This window comes from Salmo trutta, chromosome 25, assembly GCF_901001165.1.
Source record: "Salmo trutta chromosome 25, fSalTru1.1, whole genome shotgun sequence".
In the NCBI taxonomy this organism is placed as follows: Eukaryota; Metazoa; Chordata; class Actinopteri; order Salmoniformes; family Salmonidae; genus Salmo; species Salmo trutta.
Genome location: NC_042981.1, coordinates 2,418,252 through 2,434,446, shown reverse-complemented (window position 1 = coordinate 2,434,446; position 16,195 = coordinate 2,418,252). Strand labels below are relative to the sequence as shown.

The window sequence follows — 16,195 nt, the reverse complement described above, 5'->3', positions numbered from 1 at the left end:
GATTATTATCTGAGTTTGGCTCACAGAATTATACCTTACGGAGAGAGCAGCTTCTACGCAGGAACTTAGAATGTCCTTTGATCTTCAGAGTTGGCTTAACGTTGGACCAGAGAAGCTATCTCGTTACGAAGCTTGTGTGTGCAGAGTGGCACCTGAATTAAAACGTTTTACCTTAAAATAAACAATAATGGTTCTGTTCCGGAACAGTATAGATCACTTTCGTTCCCGGTTTTGATTCTGTTCCTTGAAACATTTTGACTGGCACTCAGGCTACCTTTCAATGAGTGACAAGGCATTGACATGATAGCACCAAACAGACTGGCACTCAGGCACTGCAGGTGGCGGTAAATCTTTAACGTTTTTTTTCAAACACAAAAGAAGACTACTTTAAAATGGAGATAGCCCTCGATGGCGCAGTCAAAGATACAAAGATGAGTCCTCTATCTACCTCTATGGTCTTTCCTACCTCTGTGGGCTTTCCTACCTCTATGGGCTTTCCTACCTCTATGGGCTTTCCTACCTCTATGGGCTTTCCTACCTCTATGGGCTTTCCTACCTCTGTGGGCTTTCCTACCTCTGTGGGCTTTCCTACCTCTATGGGCTTTCCTACCTCTATGGGCTTTCCTACCTCTATGGGCTTTCCTACCTCTGTGGGCTTTCCTACCTCTATGGGCTTTCCTACCTCTATGGGCTTTCCTACCTCTATGGGCTTTCCTACCTCTATGGGCTTTCCTACCTCTATGGGCTTTCCTACCTTGAGTCTGTTGTTTTCATTCTTCAGGTGTTTGATGCTGTGTCTCTGAGCCTCAATCTGCTGCGTCAGGAGAGGAGAGTCTATCACCGGGACCCCGGACCCCGGAGCCATACTGGGACCCATACTGGCCATAGTCGCTGTAGAGAGACACAGAGGCACACACACTTAACACGGGCTAATACACACACACACACACACACACACACACACACACACACACACACACACACACACACACACACACACACACACACACACACACACACACACACACACAGGCCAATAAACACACACACCACTATTAACACAGGCCAATACACACACACACACACCACTATTAACACAGGCCAATAAACACACACACCACTATTAACACAGGCCAATAAACAAACACACACACACACACACACACACACTCACACACACACCACTATTAACACAGGCCAATACACACACACACACACACACACACACACACACACACACACACACACACACACACACACACACACAAACACACAAGCAACACACTGTCAGCTAAATTGTGTTCAATAAGGACTCTGCTTATTGAGTAGCAGAAACATGCAGGGTGACAGCAAATACCTTTCTGCTCTTCTGTAGATTAGAAGGGTAGAGAGAGAGAGAGAAGACAGGAAAGAGAGAGGAGGGGGAAGAGAGGGGAAGAAGGGGAGGGGGGAGAGGAAGAAGAGGAGGGGAAAGAGAGAGGAAGAGGGGGGAGAGGGAGAGACCGAGGAAGAGGGGAGAGAGGGAGAGACCGAGGAAGAGGGGGGAGAGGGAGAGACCGAGGAAGATGGGGGAGAGGGAGAGAGAGGAAGAGGGGGGAGAGGGAGAGACCGAGGAAGATGGGGGAGAGGGAGAGAGAGGAAGAGGGGGGAGAGGGAGAGACCGAGGAAGAGGGGGGAGAGGGAGAGACCGAGGAAGATGGGGGAGAGGGAGAGAGAGGAAGAGGGGGGAGAGGGAGAGACCGAGGAAGAGGGGGGAGAGGGAGAGACCGAGGAAGAGGGGGGAGAGGGAGAGACCGAGGAAGAGGGGGGGGGAGGAGAGACCGAGGAAGATGGGGGAGAGAGAGAGAGAGGAAGAAGAGGGAGAGGGAGAGAGAGGAAGAGGGGAGAGAGAGAGAGACCGAGGAAGAGGGGGGAGAGGGAGAGAGAGGAAGAGGGGAGAGAGGGAGAGAGAGTGTGACAGTGTTAGGGTCCAAAGGACATTCCTTTTCTTAAACACCAGGTCATCTGAGTGTGAATAACAGTGTTAGTCTATAACAGATCTGAGTGTGAATAACAGTGTTAGTGTATAACAGATCTGAGTGTGAATAACAATGTCAGTCTATAACAGATCTGAGTGTGAATAACAATGTCAGTCTATAACAGATCTGAGTGTGAATAAGGAGAGGAGGGAGGCAGCAAACTGAAGCACATCAACATGTCACCTTTCCCACAGTGAAGTTGATGAAATGCTGACCAATTATGCAGAATTTAAATTCTACGGCCTTTTAACTTGTGCTCTCAAACGTCTAAATTAGAGAATAGTGCTGAACGATTAGTGCTCATTGAGGTTCGATTGTTTTAGTTGAAATTTTTATTTTATCTTTATTTAACTAGGCAAGTCAGTTAAGAACAAATAGGCTACCCTGCCGCCCCTCCACTCTAACCACTAGGCTACCCTGCCGCACCTCCACTCTAACCACTAGGCTACCTGCCGCCCCTCCACTCTAACCACTAGGCTACCTGCCGCCCCTACACTCTAACCACTAGGTTACCTGCCGCCCCTCCACTCTAACCACTAGGCTACCTGCCGTCCCTACACTCTAACCACTAGGCTACCTGCATCCCCTCCACTCTAACCACTAGGCTACCTGCCGCCTCTACACTCTAACCACTAGGCTACCCTGCCACCCCTCCACTCTAACCACTAGACTACCTGCCGCCCCTCCACTCTAACCACTAGGCTACCTGCCGCCCCTACACTCTAACCACTAGGCTACCTGCCTCCTCTACACTCTAACCACTAGGCTACCTGCCTCCCCTACACTCTAACCACTAGGCTACCTGCTTCCCCTACACTCTAACCACTAGGCTACAAGCCTCCCCTCCACTCTAACCACTAGGCTACCTGCCTCCTCTACACTCTAACCACTAGGCTACCTGCCTCCCCTACACTCTAACCACTAGGCTACCTGCCTCCTCTACACTCTAACCACTAGGCTACCTGCCTCCCCTACACTCTAACCACTAGGCTACCTGCTTCCCCTACACTCTAACCACTAGGCTACCTGCCGTCCCTCCACTCTAACCACTAGGCTACCTGCCTCCTCTACACTCTAACCACTAGGCTACCTGCCTCCCCTACACTCTAACCACTAGGCTACCTGCTTCCCCTACACTCTAACCACTAGGCTACCTGCCTCCCCTACACTCTAACCACTAGGCTACCTGCCGCCCCTACACTCTAACAGCTAGGCTACCTGCCGCCCCTACACTTTAACCACTAGGCTACCTGCCGCCCCTACACTCTAACCACTAGGCTACCTGCCTCCCCTCCACTCTAACCACTAGGCTACCTGTCGCCCCTACACTCTAACCACTAGGCTACCTGCCTCCCCTCCACTCTAACCACTAGGCTACCTGCCCCCCCTACACTCTAACCACTAGGCTACCTGCCGCCCCTCCACTCTAACCACGAGGCTACCTGCCGCCCCTCCACTCTAACCACTAGGCTACCTGCCGCCCCTACACTCTAACCACTAGGCTACCTGCCGCCCCTACACTCTAACCACTAGGCTACCTGCCGCTCCTACACTCTAACCCCTAGGCTACCCTGCCGCCCCTACACTCTAACCACTAGGCTACCTGCCGCCCCTACACTCTAACCACTAGGCTACATGCCTCCCCTACAGTCTAACCACTAGGCAACCCTGCCACCCCTGCCACCCCTACACTCTAACCACTAGGCTACGCTGCCGCCCCTACACTCTAACCACTAGGCTACCTGCCTCCCCTACACTCTAACCACTAGGCTACCTGCCTCCCCTACACTCTAACCACTAGGCTACCTGCCTCCCCTCCACTCTAACCACTAGGCTACCTGCCGCCCCTACACTCTAACCACTAGGCTACCTGCCGCCCCTCCACTCTAACCACTAGGATACCTGCCGCCCCTACACTCTAACCACTAGGCTACCTGCCGCCCCTCCACTCTAACCACTAGGCTACCTGTCGTCCCTCCACTCTAACCACTAGGCTACCTGCCGTCCCTACACTCTAACCACTAGGCTCCCTGCCGCCCCTACACTCTAACCACTAGGCTACCTGCCTCCCCTACACTCTAACCACTAGGCTACCTGCCACCCCTACACTCTAACCACTAGGCTACCTGCCTCCCCTACACTCTAACCACTAGGCTTCCTGCTGCCCCTACACTCTAACCACTAGGCTTCCTGCCGCCCCTACACTCTAACCACTAGGCTACCTGCCTCCCCTACACTTTAACCACTAGGCTTCCTGCCGCCCCTACACTCTAACCACTAGGCTTCCTGCTGCCCCTACACTCTAACCACTAGGCTTCCTGCCGCCCCTCCACTCTAACCACTAGGCTTCCTGCAGCCCCTACACTCTAACCACTAGGCTTCCTGCCGCCCCTACACTTTAACCACTAGGCTTCCTGCCGCCCCTACACTCTAACCACTAGGCTTCCTGCTGCCCCTACACTCTAACCACTAGGCTTCCTGCTGCCCCTACACTCTAACCACTAGGCTTCCTGCCGCCCCTACACTCTAACCACTAGGCTTCCTGCTGCCCCTACACTCTAACCACTAGGCTTCCTGCCGCCCCTACACTCTAACCACTAGGCTACCTGCTGCCCCTCCACTCTAACCACTAGGCTACCTGCCGCCCCTCCACTCTAACCACTAGGCTTCCTGCCGCCCCTACACTCTAACCACTAGGCTACCTGCCGCCCCTCCACTCTAACCACTAGGCTACCTGCCGCCCCTCCACTCTAACCACTAGGCTACCTGCCGTCCCTCCACTCTAACCACTAGGCTACCTGCCGTCCCTACACTCTAACCACTAGGCTACCTGCCGCCCCTACACTCTAACCACTAGGCTACCTGCCACCCCTACACTCTAACCACTAGGCTTCCTGCCTCCCCTACACTCTAACCACTAGGCTACCTGCCGCCCCTCCACTCTAACCACTAGACTACCTGCCGCCCCTACACTCTAACCACTAGGCTACCTGCCGCCCCTATACTCTAACCACTAGGCTACCTGCCATCCCTCCACTCTAACCACTAGGCTACCTGCCGCCCCTCCACTCTAACCACTAGGCTACCTGCCGCCCCTACACTCTAACCACTAGGCTACCTGCCGCCCCTATACTCTAACCACTAGGCTACCTGCCATCCCTCCACTCTAACCACTAGGCTACCTGCCGCCCCTCCACTCTAACCACTAGGCTACCTGCCGCCCCTACACTCTAACCACTAGGCTACCTGCCGCCCCTACACTCTAACCACTAGGCTACCTGCCGCCCCTACACTCTAACCACTAGGCTACCTGCCGCCCCTACACTCTAACCACTAGGCTTCCTGCTGCCCCTACACTCTAACCACTAGGCTTCCTGCCTCCTCTACACTCTAACCACTAGGCTTCCTGCCGCCCCTACACTCTAACCACTAGGCTTCCTGCCGCCCCTACACTCTAACCACTAGGCTTCCTGCTGCCCCTACACTCTAACCACTAGGCTTCCTGCCGCCCCTACACTCTAACCACTAGGCTACCTGCTGCCCCTCCACTCTAACCACTAGGCTACCTGCCGCCCCTCCACTCTAACCACTAGGCTTCCTGCCGCCCCTCCACTCTAACCACTAGGCTACCTGCCGCCCCTCCACTCTAACCACTAGGCTACCTGCCGTCCCTCCACTCTAACCACTAGGCTACCTGCCTCCCCTCCACTCTAACCACTAGGCTACCTGCTTCCCCTACACTCTAACCACTAGGCTACCTGCCTCCCCTACACTCTAACCACTAGGCTACGCTGCCTCCCCTACACTCTAACCACTAGGCTACCTGCCTCCCCTACACTCTAACCACTAGGCTACCTGCTTCCCCTACACTCTAACCACTAGGCTACCTGCCTCCCCTACACTCTAACCACTAGGCTACGCTGCCTCCCCTACACTCTAACCACTAGGCTACCTGCCTCCGCCTACACTCTAACCACTAGGCTACCTGCCGCCCCTCCACTCTAACCACTAGGCTACCTGCCGCCCCTCCACTCTAACCACTAGGCTACCTGCCGCCCCTCCACTCTAACCACTAGGCTACCTGCCGCCCCTCCACTCTAACCACTAGGCTACCTGCCGCCCCTACACTCTAACCACTAGGCTACCTGCCTCCCCTACACTCTAACCACTAGGCTACCTGCCTCCCCTACACTCTAACCACTAGGCTACCTGCCGCCCCTCCACTCTAACCACTAGGCTACCTGCCTCCCCTACACTCTAACCACTAGGCTACCTGCCACCCCTCCAATCTAACCACTAGGCTACCTGCTGCCCCTCCACTCTAACCACTAGGCTACCTGCCGTCCCTACACTCTAACCACTAGGCTACCTGCCTCCCCTTCACTCTAACCACTAGGCTACCTGCCGCCCCTCCACTCTAACCACTAGGCTACCTGCCTCCCCTACACTCTAACCACTAGGCTACCTGCCACCCCTCCACTCTAACCACTAGGCTACCTGCTGCCCCTAAAACACTTTAATACAGAATAAAACCATGAATTAAAGTCCCATGATGAGGTCGTTTCGGTTCGATTATCACAAATTAATCACGGTTTTCGATTCAGATAAAACATTTTAGACATGAAATGCATTATGTGGGTATAACGCTGTAACAACACAGAATAATGAATTAAAGTCCCATGATGGTAGTCCATTACTGCTTATCACTAATTAACCATCATTTATTCGCATTACTTTAATAAACTATTTTAGTCGTTGTGTATATTACTTTAGTTTAATTTGACTTTAATATTTAATTAAAAAGCTCTATAGATCTGCTGTCTGACAAAAATCACTATTTTGTAGTTCTTCAAAGTAAATAAATACTATGACTGCTGAATAGCAACTATCAATCACTTAGATCAGGTACTTTCAGGTAGAGATACCTGGTGAAGCAACAGCTGCTCTCAATATCTCCTCACCATCACTTAGATCAGGTACTTTCAGGTAGAGATACCTGGTGAAGCAACAGCTGCTCTCAATATCTCCTCACAATCACTTAGATCAGGTACTTTCAGGTAGAGATACCTGGTGAAGCAACAGCTGCTCTCAATATCTCCTCACCATCACTTAGATCAGGTACTTTCAGGTAGAGATACCTGGTGAAGCAACAGCTGCGTGACAACGGAGGCGATGCCCCACTAACCTCCTGTCGTCCCCGTGACAACGGAGGTGATGCCCCACTAACCTCCCGTCGTCCCCGTGACAACAGAGGCGATGCCCCACTAACCTCCTGTCATCCCCGTGACAACAGAGGCGATGCCCCACTAACCTCCTGTCGTCCCCGTGACAACAGAGGCGATGCCCCACTAACCTCCTGTCGTCCCCGTGACAACAGAGGCGATGCCCCACTAACCTCCTGTCATCCCCGTGACAACGGAGGCGATGCCCAACGTTGGCGCTCCTCTCAGCCCGTCCATGGTCATCTTTGATTGGCTGTTCAGACGCTGCTTCAGATCCGCCTTCTCCGACTCCAATTGGTCGATATCAGCCTGCAGCGCATCCATGGTCTCCTCAAACTCCCTACAGAGGAAATATACATCTGTTATAAACTGATTCTAGATCAGAATGATTGACAATGACCCCTCTATAGTAAGGATGAATTGGTGATAACCAGGGTTGGGATCAATTCCATTTCAATTCAGCCAATTCCAAAAAATTAACTGGAGCAATATTGGGTATGACAATACTATCCTACATATTCTCTCTATGCCAGGGTTCTCCAACCCTGTTCCTGGAGAGATACCCTCCTGGAGGTTTTAACTCCAACCCCGTTCCTGGAGAGATATCCTCCTGGAGGTTTACACTCCAACCCTGTTCCTGGAGAGATACCCTCCTGGAGGTTTTAACTCCAACCCTGTTCCTGGAGAGATACCCTCCTGGAGGTTTTAACTCCAACCCTATTCCTGGAGAGATACCACTCCTGCAGGTTTTGGAGTTAAAACCTACAGGAGGGTATCTCTCCAGGAACAGGGTTAGAGAGCTAGCTAGAACCTAAAATAGTTTCTGGGCAGTCTCCCGTAGGAGAACCCAAAAGAGTCCATAGGTTCTCCTACGGGGACAGACGAAGAACTGGAACCCTTTTTCTAAGAGTTTACGTAGCAGACATGAGTCGGTCACGTGATGAGGTAGCCCCGCCTGCTCCTGGTCACGTGATGAGGTAGCCCCGCCTGCTCCTGGTCACGTGATGAGGTAGCCCCTCCTGCTCCTGGTCACGTGATGAGGTAGCCCCTCCTGCTCCTGGTCACGTGATGAGGTAGCCCCGCCTGCTCCTGGTCACGTGATGAGGTAGCCCCTCCTGCTCCTGGTCACGTGATGAGGTAGCCCCTCCTGCTCCTGGTCACGTGATGAGGTAGCCCCGCCTGCTCCTGGTCACGTGATGAGGTAGCCCCTCCTGCTCCTGGTCACGTGATGAGGTAGCCCCTCCTGCTCCTGGTCACGTGATGAGGTAGCCCCTCCTGCTCCTGGTCACGTGATGAGGTAGCCCCTCCTGCTCCTGGTCACGTGATGAGGTAGCCCCTCCTGCTATGGTATACAGTAGCTCATGGTCACGTGATGAGGTAGCCCCTCCTGCTATGGTATACAGTAGGTCCTGGTCACGTGATGAGGTAGCCCCGCCTGCTATGGTATACAGTAGGTCCTGGTCACGTGATGAGGTAGCCCCTCCTGCTATGGTATACAGTAGGTCCTGGTCACGTGATGAGGTAGCCCCTCCTGCTCCTGGTCACGTGATGAGGTAGCCCCTCCTGCTCCTGGTCACGTGATGAGGTAGCCCCGCCTGCTCCTGGTCACGTGATGAGGTAGCCCCTCCTGCTCCTGGTCACGTGATGAGGTAGCCCTGCCTGCTCCTGGTCACGTGATGAGGTAGCCCCGCCTGCTCCTGGTCACGTGATGAGGTAGCCCCTCCTGCTATGGTATACAGTAGGTCCTGGTCACGTGATGAGGATGAGGTAGCCCCTCCTGCTATGGTATACAGTAGGTCCTGGTCACGTGATGAGGATGAGGTAGCCCCGCCTGCTCCTGGTCACGTGATGAGGTAGCCCCTCCTGCTATGGTATACAGTAGGTCCTGGTCACGTGATGAGGTAGCCCCTCCTGCTATGGTATACAGTAGGTCCTGGTCACGTGATGAGGTAGCCCCTCCTGCTATGGTATGCAGTAGGTCACGGTCACGTGATGAGGTAGCCCCGCCTGCTATGGTATACAGTAGCTCATGGTCACGTGATGAGGTAGCCCCGCCTGCTATGGTATACAGTAGGTCCTGGTCACATGATGAGGTAGCCCCTCCTGCTATGGTATACAGTAGGTCCTGGTCACGTGATGAGGTAGCCCCTCCTGCTATGGTATACAGTAGGTCCTGGTCACGTGATGAGGTAGCCCCTCCTGCTATGGTATACAGTAGGTCCTGGTCACGTGATGAGGATGAGGTAGCCCCGCCTGCTATGGTATACAGTAGGTCACGGTCACGTGATGAGGTAGTCCCGCCTGCTATGGTATGCAGTAGCTCATGGTCACGTGATGAGGTAGCCCCGCCTGCTATGGTATACAGTAGCTCATGGTCACGTGATGAGGTAGCCCCGCCTGCTATGGTATGCAGTAGCTCATGGTCACGTGATGAGGTAGCCCCGCCTGCTATGGTATACAGTAGGTCACGGTCACGTGATGAGGTAGTCCCTCCTGCTATGGTATACAGTAGCTCATGGTCACGTGATGAGGTAGCCCCGCCTGCTATGGTATACAGTAGGTCACGGTCACGTGATGAGGTAGTCCCTCCTGCTATGGTATACAGTAGCTCATGGTCACGTGATGAGGTAGCCCCGCCTGCTATGGTATACAGTAGGTCACGGTCACGTGATGAGGTAGCCCCTCCTGCTATGGTATACAGTAGCTCATGGTCACGTGATGAGGTAGCCCCGACCTGCGATTTCAAAAAACAGTGTCGTTCCTTGGCCCAAGGGAGGGAAAAGAAACTGATTTTAAAGTCGCAGCCGGCTGCTACCTCATCATGTGACCGTGAGCTACTGTATACCATAGCAGGAGGGGCTACCTCATCACGTGACCGTGAGCTACTGTATACCATCCACATGACTCATGTCCACTACGTGTATACCATCTAGACATGTGTATGTTGCGTTTTCTTACTTCTCTTTCTTCTTGAGCAGAGTCTGAGTCTCGTCTAGTTGAGTTTGGATCTTCTCTACGCGCTCGTCTGCGTCTCTAGATGAACTGTCTAGTTTCTTCTCCAACAGACTGAGCCGGACACTAGCCTCACTCAGCTCCTCCCCCTGAGGACACACACAAGATCGACAGATCGACAGATCGACAGACACGGTCGCCCTGTTCCTAGCTCCTAACCAACTTTGACGTTTTTAAAATTTTTTTGTTTATGTTTGTTGTTATTTCTTACATTATTTGCTCAGAATTATGTCTTAATTCCTTTATTTAAAATGTTGTCGGATGATGTGTGTGATTTGTGTTGTCAGGTATTACTGCACTACTGTTGGAGTTAGGAACACAAGAGTTTCACTACTGTCCTTACAAGGGAACCATCTCTCAATGTGACCACTTAGGAAGGGTTCATTTAGCCTACAGTGTTCAGCCTTAGGTCGGGATTAAATCTGAAACCGCACTGTTAGACATTTAAAAGGTAATTAGACATTTAAAGGTAATTAGACATTCAATTGAACCCACATCTGCAGCGTTTACCTTTAATGCGGTCTCTCCATGAACACGGTAACACTGCCTTAAAAAAACATACTGTTGTCTATAAGCAAGATGGTATTAAATCCCAGCCTTAGTAAGGCTGCTTAACTTTGTGTCAGGGCGCTGATTTCACTGTTGTTAAACCATTGAGAGGTCATCAGGAAGTGTGTTAGTGTACCTTGATCTAGTGTGTTCAGAGGTCACCAGGAAGTGTGTTAGTGTACCTTGATCTAGTGTGTTCAGAGGTCACCAGGAAGTGTGTTAGTGTACCTTGAACTAGTGTGTTCAGAGGTCACCAGGAAGTGTGTTAGTGTACCTTGATCTAGTGTGTTCAGAGGTCACCAGGAAGTGTGTTAGTGTACCTTGATCTAGTGTGTTCAGAGAGGTCACCAGGAAGTGTGTTAGTGTACCTTGATCTAGTGTGTTCAGAGGTCACCAGGAAGTGATCTAGTGTGTTCAGAGGTCACCAGGAAGTGTGTTAGTGTACCTTGAACTTGAGTGACTTCTTGAGCTCCTTGATGACTGTCTCTCTGTCCTCCAGCTTCATGCCCAGTCCTTCTGCATCGGTGATCTCCGCTCTGAGGGCTGTTGCACGCAGCTCCACCGGAGGAAGTGTCTGGGAAGGGACAAACACAACCACATCAACCAATCAAAAGGGACAAACACAACCACATCAACCAATCAAAAGGGACAAGCACAAACACATCAACCAATCAACAGGGACAAACACAACCGCATCAACCAATCAAAAGGGACAAACACATCCGCATCAACCAATCAAAAGGGACAAACACAACCACGTCAACCAATCAAAAGGGACAAACAACCACATCAACCAATCAAAAGGGACAAACAGAACCACATCAACCAATCAAAGGGACAAACACAACCACATCAACCAATCAAAAGGAACAAACACAACCACATCAACCAATCAAAAGGAACAAACACAACCACATCAACCAATCAAAAGGGACAAACAACCACATCAACCAATCAAAAGGAACAAACAACTACATCAACCAATCAAAAGGGACAAACACAACCACATCAACCAATCAAAGGGACAAACAACCACATCAACCAATCAAAAGGGACAAACACAAACACATCAACCAATCAAACTTGATATAGCACAGTTCCAACAACAACAACAAAAATGCAGTTCAAAGTGCTTAATAACATAATAAAATAATAAAACGGTAATAAATGAATAAAATGAATATATACATGTCTTCCAGTTCCAACTAAACATGGAGGACAGACTCAGATCAGTATGTTTAACCTGGAGTCTAACCTCTGGGTCTAAGACGTTGCTATAGTTACCATGATCTGGGGTCTATCTGCGTCGTACTCTCCTTCCTGCATGGCGGTGGCCATCTTGTTCATGGTTGCTATGACGATGCAGCAGGACTGGCGCAGGCACCCGTAGGGGTTAGAACCTTGAGTTCCATAGATCTGGAGAGAGACACACAGGTTAGATATAGAGGTAAGGTAGGTGGGGGGGGGGGGGGGGGTGTGTGTGTGTGTGTGTGTGTGTGTGTGTGTGTGTGTGTGTGTGTGTGTGTGTGTGTGTGTGTACTGTATGTGGGTTTGTTTGGTTTTACTATCATTTTGGGGACCAGAAGTCCTTACAAAGATAGTAAAACAAGGAAAATTCGGGACATTTCGTCGGTCCCCACAAGGAAAAAGACTAGCGATTTGGAGTTAGGTTTAGGTTAAGGGTTTGGGGTTAAGGTTAGGAGTTAGGTTAAGGGTTTGGGGTTAAGGTTAGGAGTTAGGTTAAGGGTTCGGGGTTAAGGTTAGGAGTTAGGTTTAGGTTAAGGGTTTGGGGTTAAGGTTAGGAGTTAGGTTAAGGGTTCGGGGGTAAGGTTAGGAGTTAGGTTAAGGGTTCGGGGTTAAGGTTAGGTTTAGGTTAAGGGTTCGGCGTTAAGGTTAGGAGTTAGGTTTAGGTTAAGGGTTCGGGGGTAAGGTTAGGAGTTAGGTTAAGGGTTCGGGGTTAAGGTTAGGAGTTAGGTTTAGGTTAAGGGTTTGGGGTTAAGGTTAGGAGTTAGGTTTAGGTTAAGGGTTCGGGGTTAAGGTTAGGAGTTAGGTTTAGGTTAAGGGTTTGGGGTTAAGGTTAGGAGTTAGGTTTAGGGTAAGGGTTTGGGGTTAAGGTTAGGAGTTAGGTTTAGGTTAAGGGTTCGGGGTTAAGGTTAGGGAAAATATGATTTTTTTAATGGAAATCAACTGTTTGTGTGTGTGTGTGTGTGTGTGTGTGTGTGTGTGTGTGTACTACCTGCTCTCCAGCCTTAAAGGCCACGTCCTCTAGTTTGAGTGCGGAGAGTCCCTCCTGCTCCCCTAGATGGGCAACCATCTGCGCTCCTGCAGCCGCCACTTCCTGCAGCACGGCTACCACCCAGGTCAGGTGCTTCCTGCAGTCCAGCAGAATATCTGCCACCTGGGGGAGAAAAAAACCACACAGAGAGATCACATCAGATCACACCTGGGGGAGAAAAAACACAGAGAAACCACATCTGATCACACCTGGGGGAGAAAAAACACAGAGAGAGACCACATCAGATCACACCTGGGGGAGAAAAACACAGAGAGACCACATCAGATCACACCTGGGGGAGAAAAACACACAGAGACCACATCAGATCACACCTGGGGGAGAAAAAACACAGAGAGAGACCATATCAGATCACACCTGGGGGAGAAAAACACAGAGAGACCATATCAGATCACACCTGGGGGAGAAAAACAGTCCGAAGTCAGCTACTTAAATAATTCCTTTTTCTGAGGCCCATTCCGATGAATTAACAGACATCGCGTTAATGATTACGAGGAGAGACGTTATAGTTTACAGTCAGCTAACTTGACCTGATTACGAGGAGAGATTTTATAGTTTTAAAAAAGGGGCCATTGTTCTACTTACTACAGTAGTAAGTTAAAACCTCTCTCGTTTACATTTAGCTAGTCGTTCGACAAGCATTTATTTGGTGTGTTCACACTTATTTTTTTAAACGCAAGGGACTGAAAAACAATCTTAAAATGAAAGCCATACTATTATTTTGTAAAGGGGAGAAAAAAAAATCTAATTGCACTTTTCTTCAAGAGATGCAATTAATAAGTGCTGAGGACATAAAGTTTTGGACTAATCAAGTGGGCGATAAAACCTCCTTCAGTCACTGCTCCGCATGTTCAGCGGGAGTCGGCATCTTACTGTTATAACTGTCCAGGGAAGGTCATAAACACGAAAGAGGAAGAGCATAGTCAACGGTTGTGTTGAATCTGGAGGAGTCTTTTATTGACGTTTAGAGTTACAACAACGAACGGCAAAAAAAAAACAGAACTCTATTGGAAAATGTGTCAAATCTAAAATCGGAAAGACTGCCGGGAAATGCTTTCACACCGACAGCGTTATTATTTTACGATGAATGGGTTAGACAGATCAACAACGTTTTCTGTTTCCCATCCCAAATTGTAATTTTCACGTATTGTTGCTATGCTCATGTGCTTACTGATAACTGGAGATACTTCAGCCTGACATAGTACAATTATCTTGGTTTAAACCCATTGCATCTCATGCTTCTAGAATTTACCGTTGTTTTTAGAATGTATTTTCAGAAGTTCCCATGTCTGCTGTCCCATTAACAGACTATGTAAATATCTCATTACACCTAAAAGGGGTTTGCAATAACAGCTACTGGAAGTTTAATTCCAAATCTTCTTAATTACCAGGACATGGGTGGGCTTCCCGCAAACTTTTACAAGGGAAAACCTTAGATTGGTGGAAATCCTTACAGATTACATACTCTCTACCACTACTGAAACACGATGGAATAATCGTGATTCCCAAACCTGGAAAAGATCCCCCAATTCTTGGATAACAGACCCCCCCCCCCATTCATTCACCCACCTATCGACAGATTATTAGCCTATGTTTACATAAATCACCTTAAGGAATGTATAGAACAAGTCATCAGCGAAACACAATATTTTTTTCATGACAGGTAGATCAATTCACAACAACATAATATTAGTTTTAGACTTACTTGAAAACAGAGATCTAATTTAAGACGACGGTTTTATCTTACTTTTAGAAAGACATTTGATACGGGTACTTGAACTCTTTGGTTTTGGGGATAAGTTTATAGATTTGATCGAAGCCTGCTACCAGGACATAAATAGCTCTGTGTCATTAAGAGGTGGGCACATCACCTCGTTTAGAGTTAGTCCACATTATGGAGGCTGAGATGTTGGCTATCCAGCTGAAGAACTGTAATGATATAAAAGCAGCTATCTGTGCTGGGAACTAACATCTCAGTTAGCCAACTAGCTGAAGACACCACAGTCTTTAAAAAAAAAAACATTTTAACCTTTATTTATCTAGGCAAGTCAGTTAAGAACAAATTCTTATTTTTAATGACGGCCTAGGAACAGTAGGTTAACTACCTTGTTCAGGGGCAGAACGATAGATCTTTTACCTTGTCAGCTCGGGGATTCGATCTTGCAACCTTTCGGTTAACTAGTCCAACGCTTTAACCACTAGGCTACGCTGCCGCACCACTTCATTAAAAATGAACATCATTTTTTTTTATATCCCAGTTAGATCAGAGGTAAATTACTGTATCTAGGTATTTCTATCACCGAAGATGATGATGCAAGGTGACAAAATGAATGTGTTTTAATCTAAACCAGGAGTTTAAGTTTAAACATCTGGCTTCAAAGATATCTTTCCATTTTAGGAAGAGTATACGTGACTAAAATGGAAAAGTTTATCTATATGTATTTCCCCTGCCTATTATTTGGCCTCTCTTCAAATATAGTTCAATACATAAAGGACTTCAAACTTCTACTTTGTGTGGAATAACCAAACCCCATTATATCAGGAAGGCTAGAATGGTTAGGTGTGGAATAATTAAACCCCATTCTATCAGGAAGGGTCAGACTTTAAATAACGTAGTTTACGATTGATTTGGACTGTTTTAATGGCATTATAAAAGTTAACAGTCTCAAATCCTTTTTGAGTAACAGATATGTCTTCTGGTTTTGTATGTCTGGAGAAGTATCCCTAGAGAGGTATCCATATAGAAGTATCCATAGAGAAGTATCCCAGATAGAAGTATCCATAGAGAAGTATCCCAGATAGAAGTATCCATAGAGAAGTATCCCAGATAGAAGTATCCATAGAGAAGTATCCCTAGAGAAGTATCCCTAGAGAAGTATTCATAGAGAAGTATCCATAGAGAAGTATCCATAGAGAAGTGTTTGGGAAAGTGGGCGGATAACGTGTTCTCATTTCATGTGATGTTTAATATCTCTAAGCTCCTTGTCAAGTTATCTGCCTTTCACCAGCCAGCCCTTCTCTGCTGGAAGATGCTTTACACCCCATAATGACTCAATCGTATACAGAACACTGGATGGTCCGTATTAAATATCATGAATGAT

General features: G+C 49.0%; 1 protein-coding gene across 1 annotated transcript in view; it reads right to left on the bottom strand.

Annotated features, from left to right (window-relative positions):
- Nucleotides 1–16,195, bottom strand: part of dctn1b (dynactin 1b) — a gene marked incomplete in the record, with an annotated part of 103,850 nt that overhangs the window by 16,604 nt on the left and 71,051 nt on the right. The window contains 7 exon segments of the mRNA XM_029712617.1: nucleotides 755–891; nucleotides 1,358–1,369; nucleotides 7,414–7,580; nucleotides 10,199–10,341; nucleotides 11,247–11,375; nucleotides 12,086–12,217; nucleotides 13,038–13,199. Coding sequence (XP_029568477.1) covers nucleotides 755–891; nucleotides 1,358–1,369; nucleotides 7,414–7,580; nucleotides 10,199–10,341; nucleotides 11,247–11,375; nucleotides 12,086–12,217; nucleotides 13,038–13,199 — 882 coding nt within the window.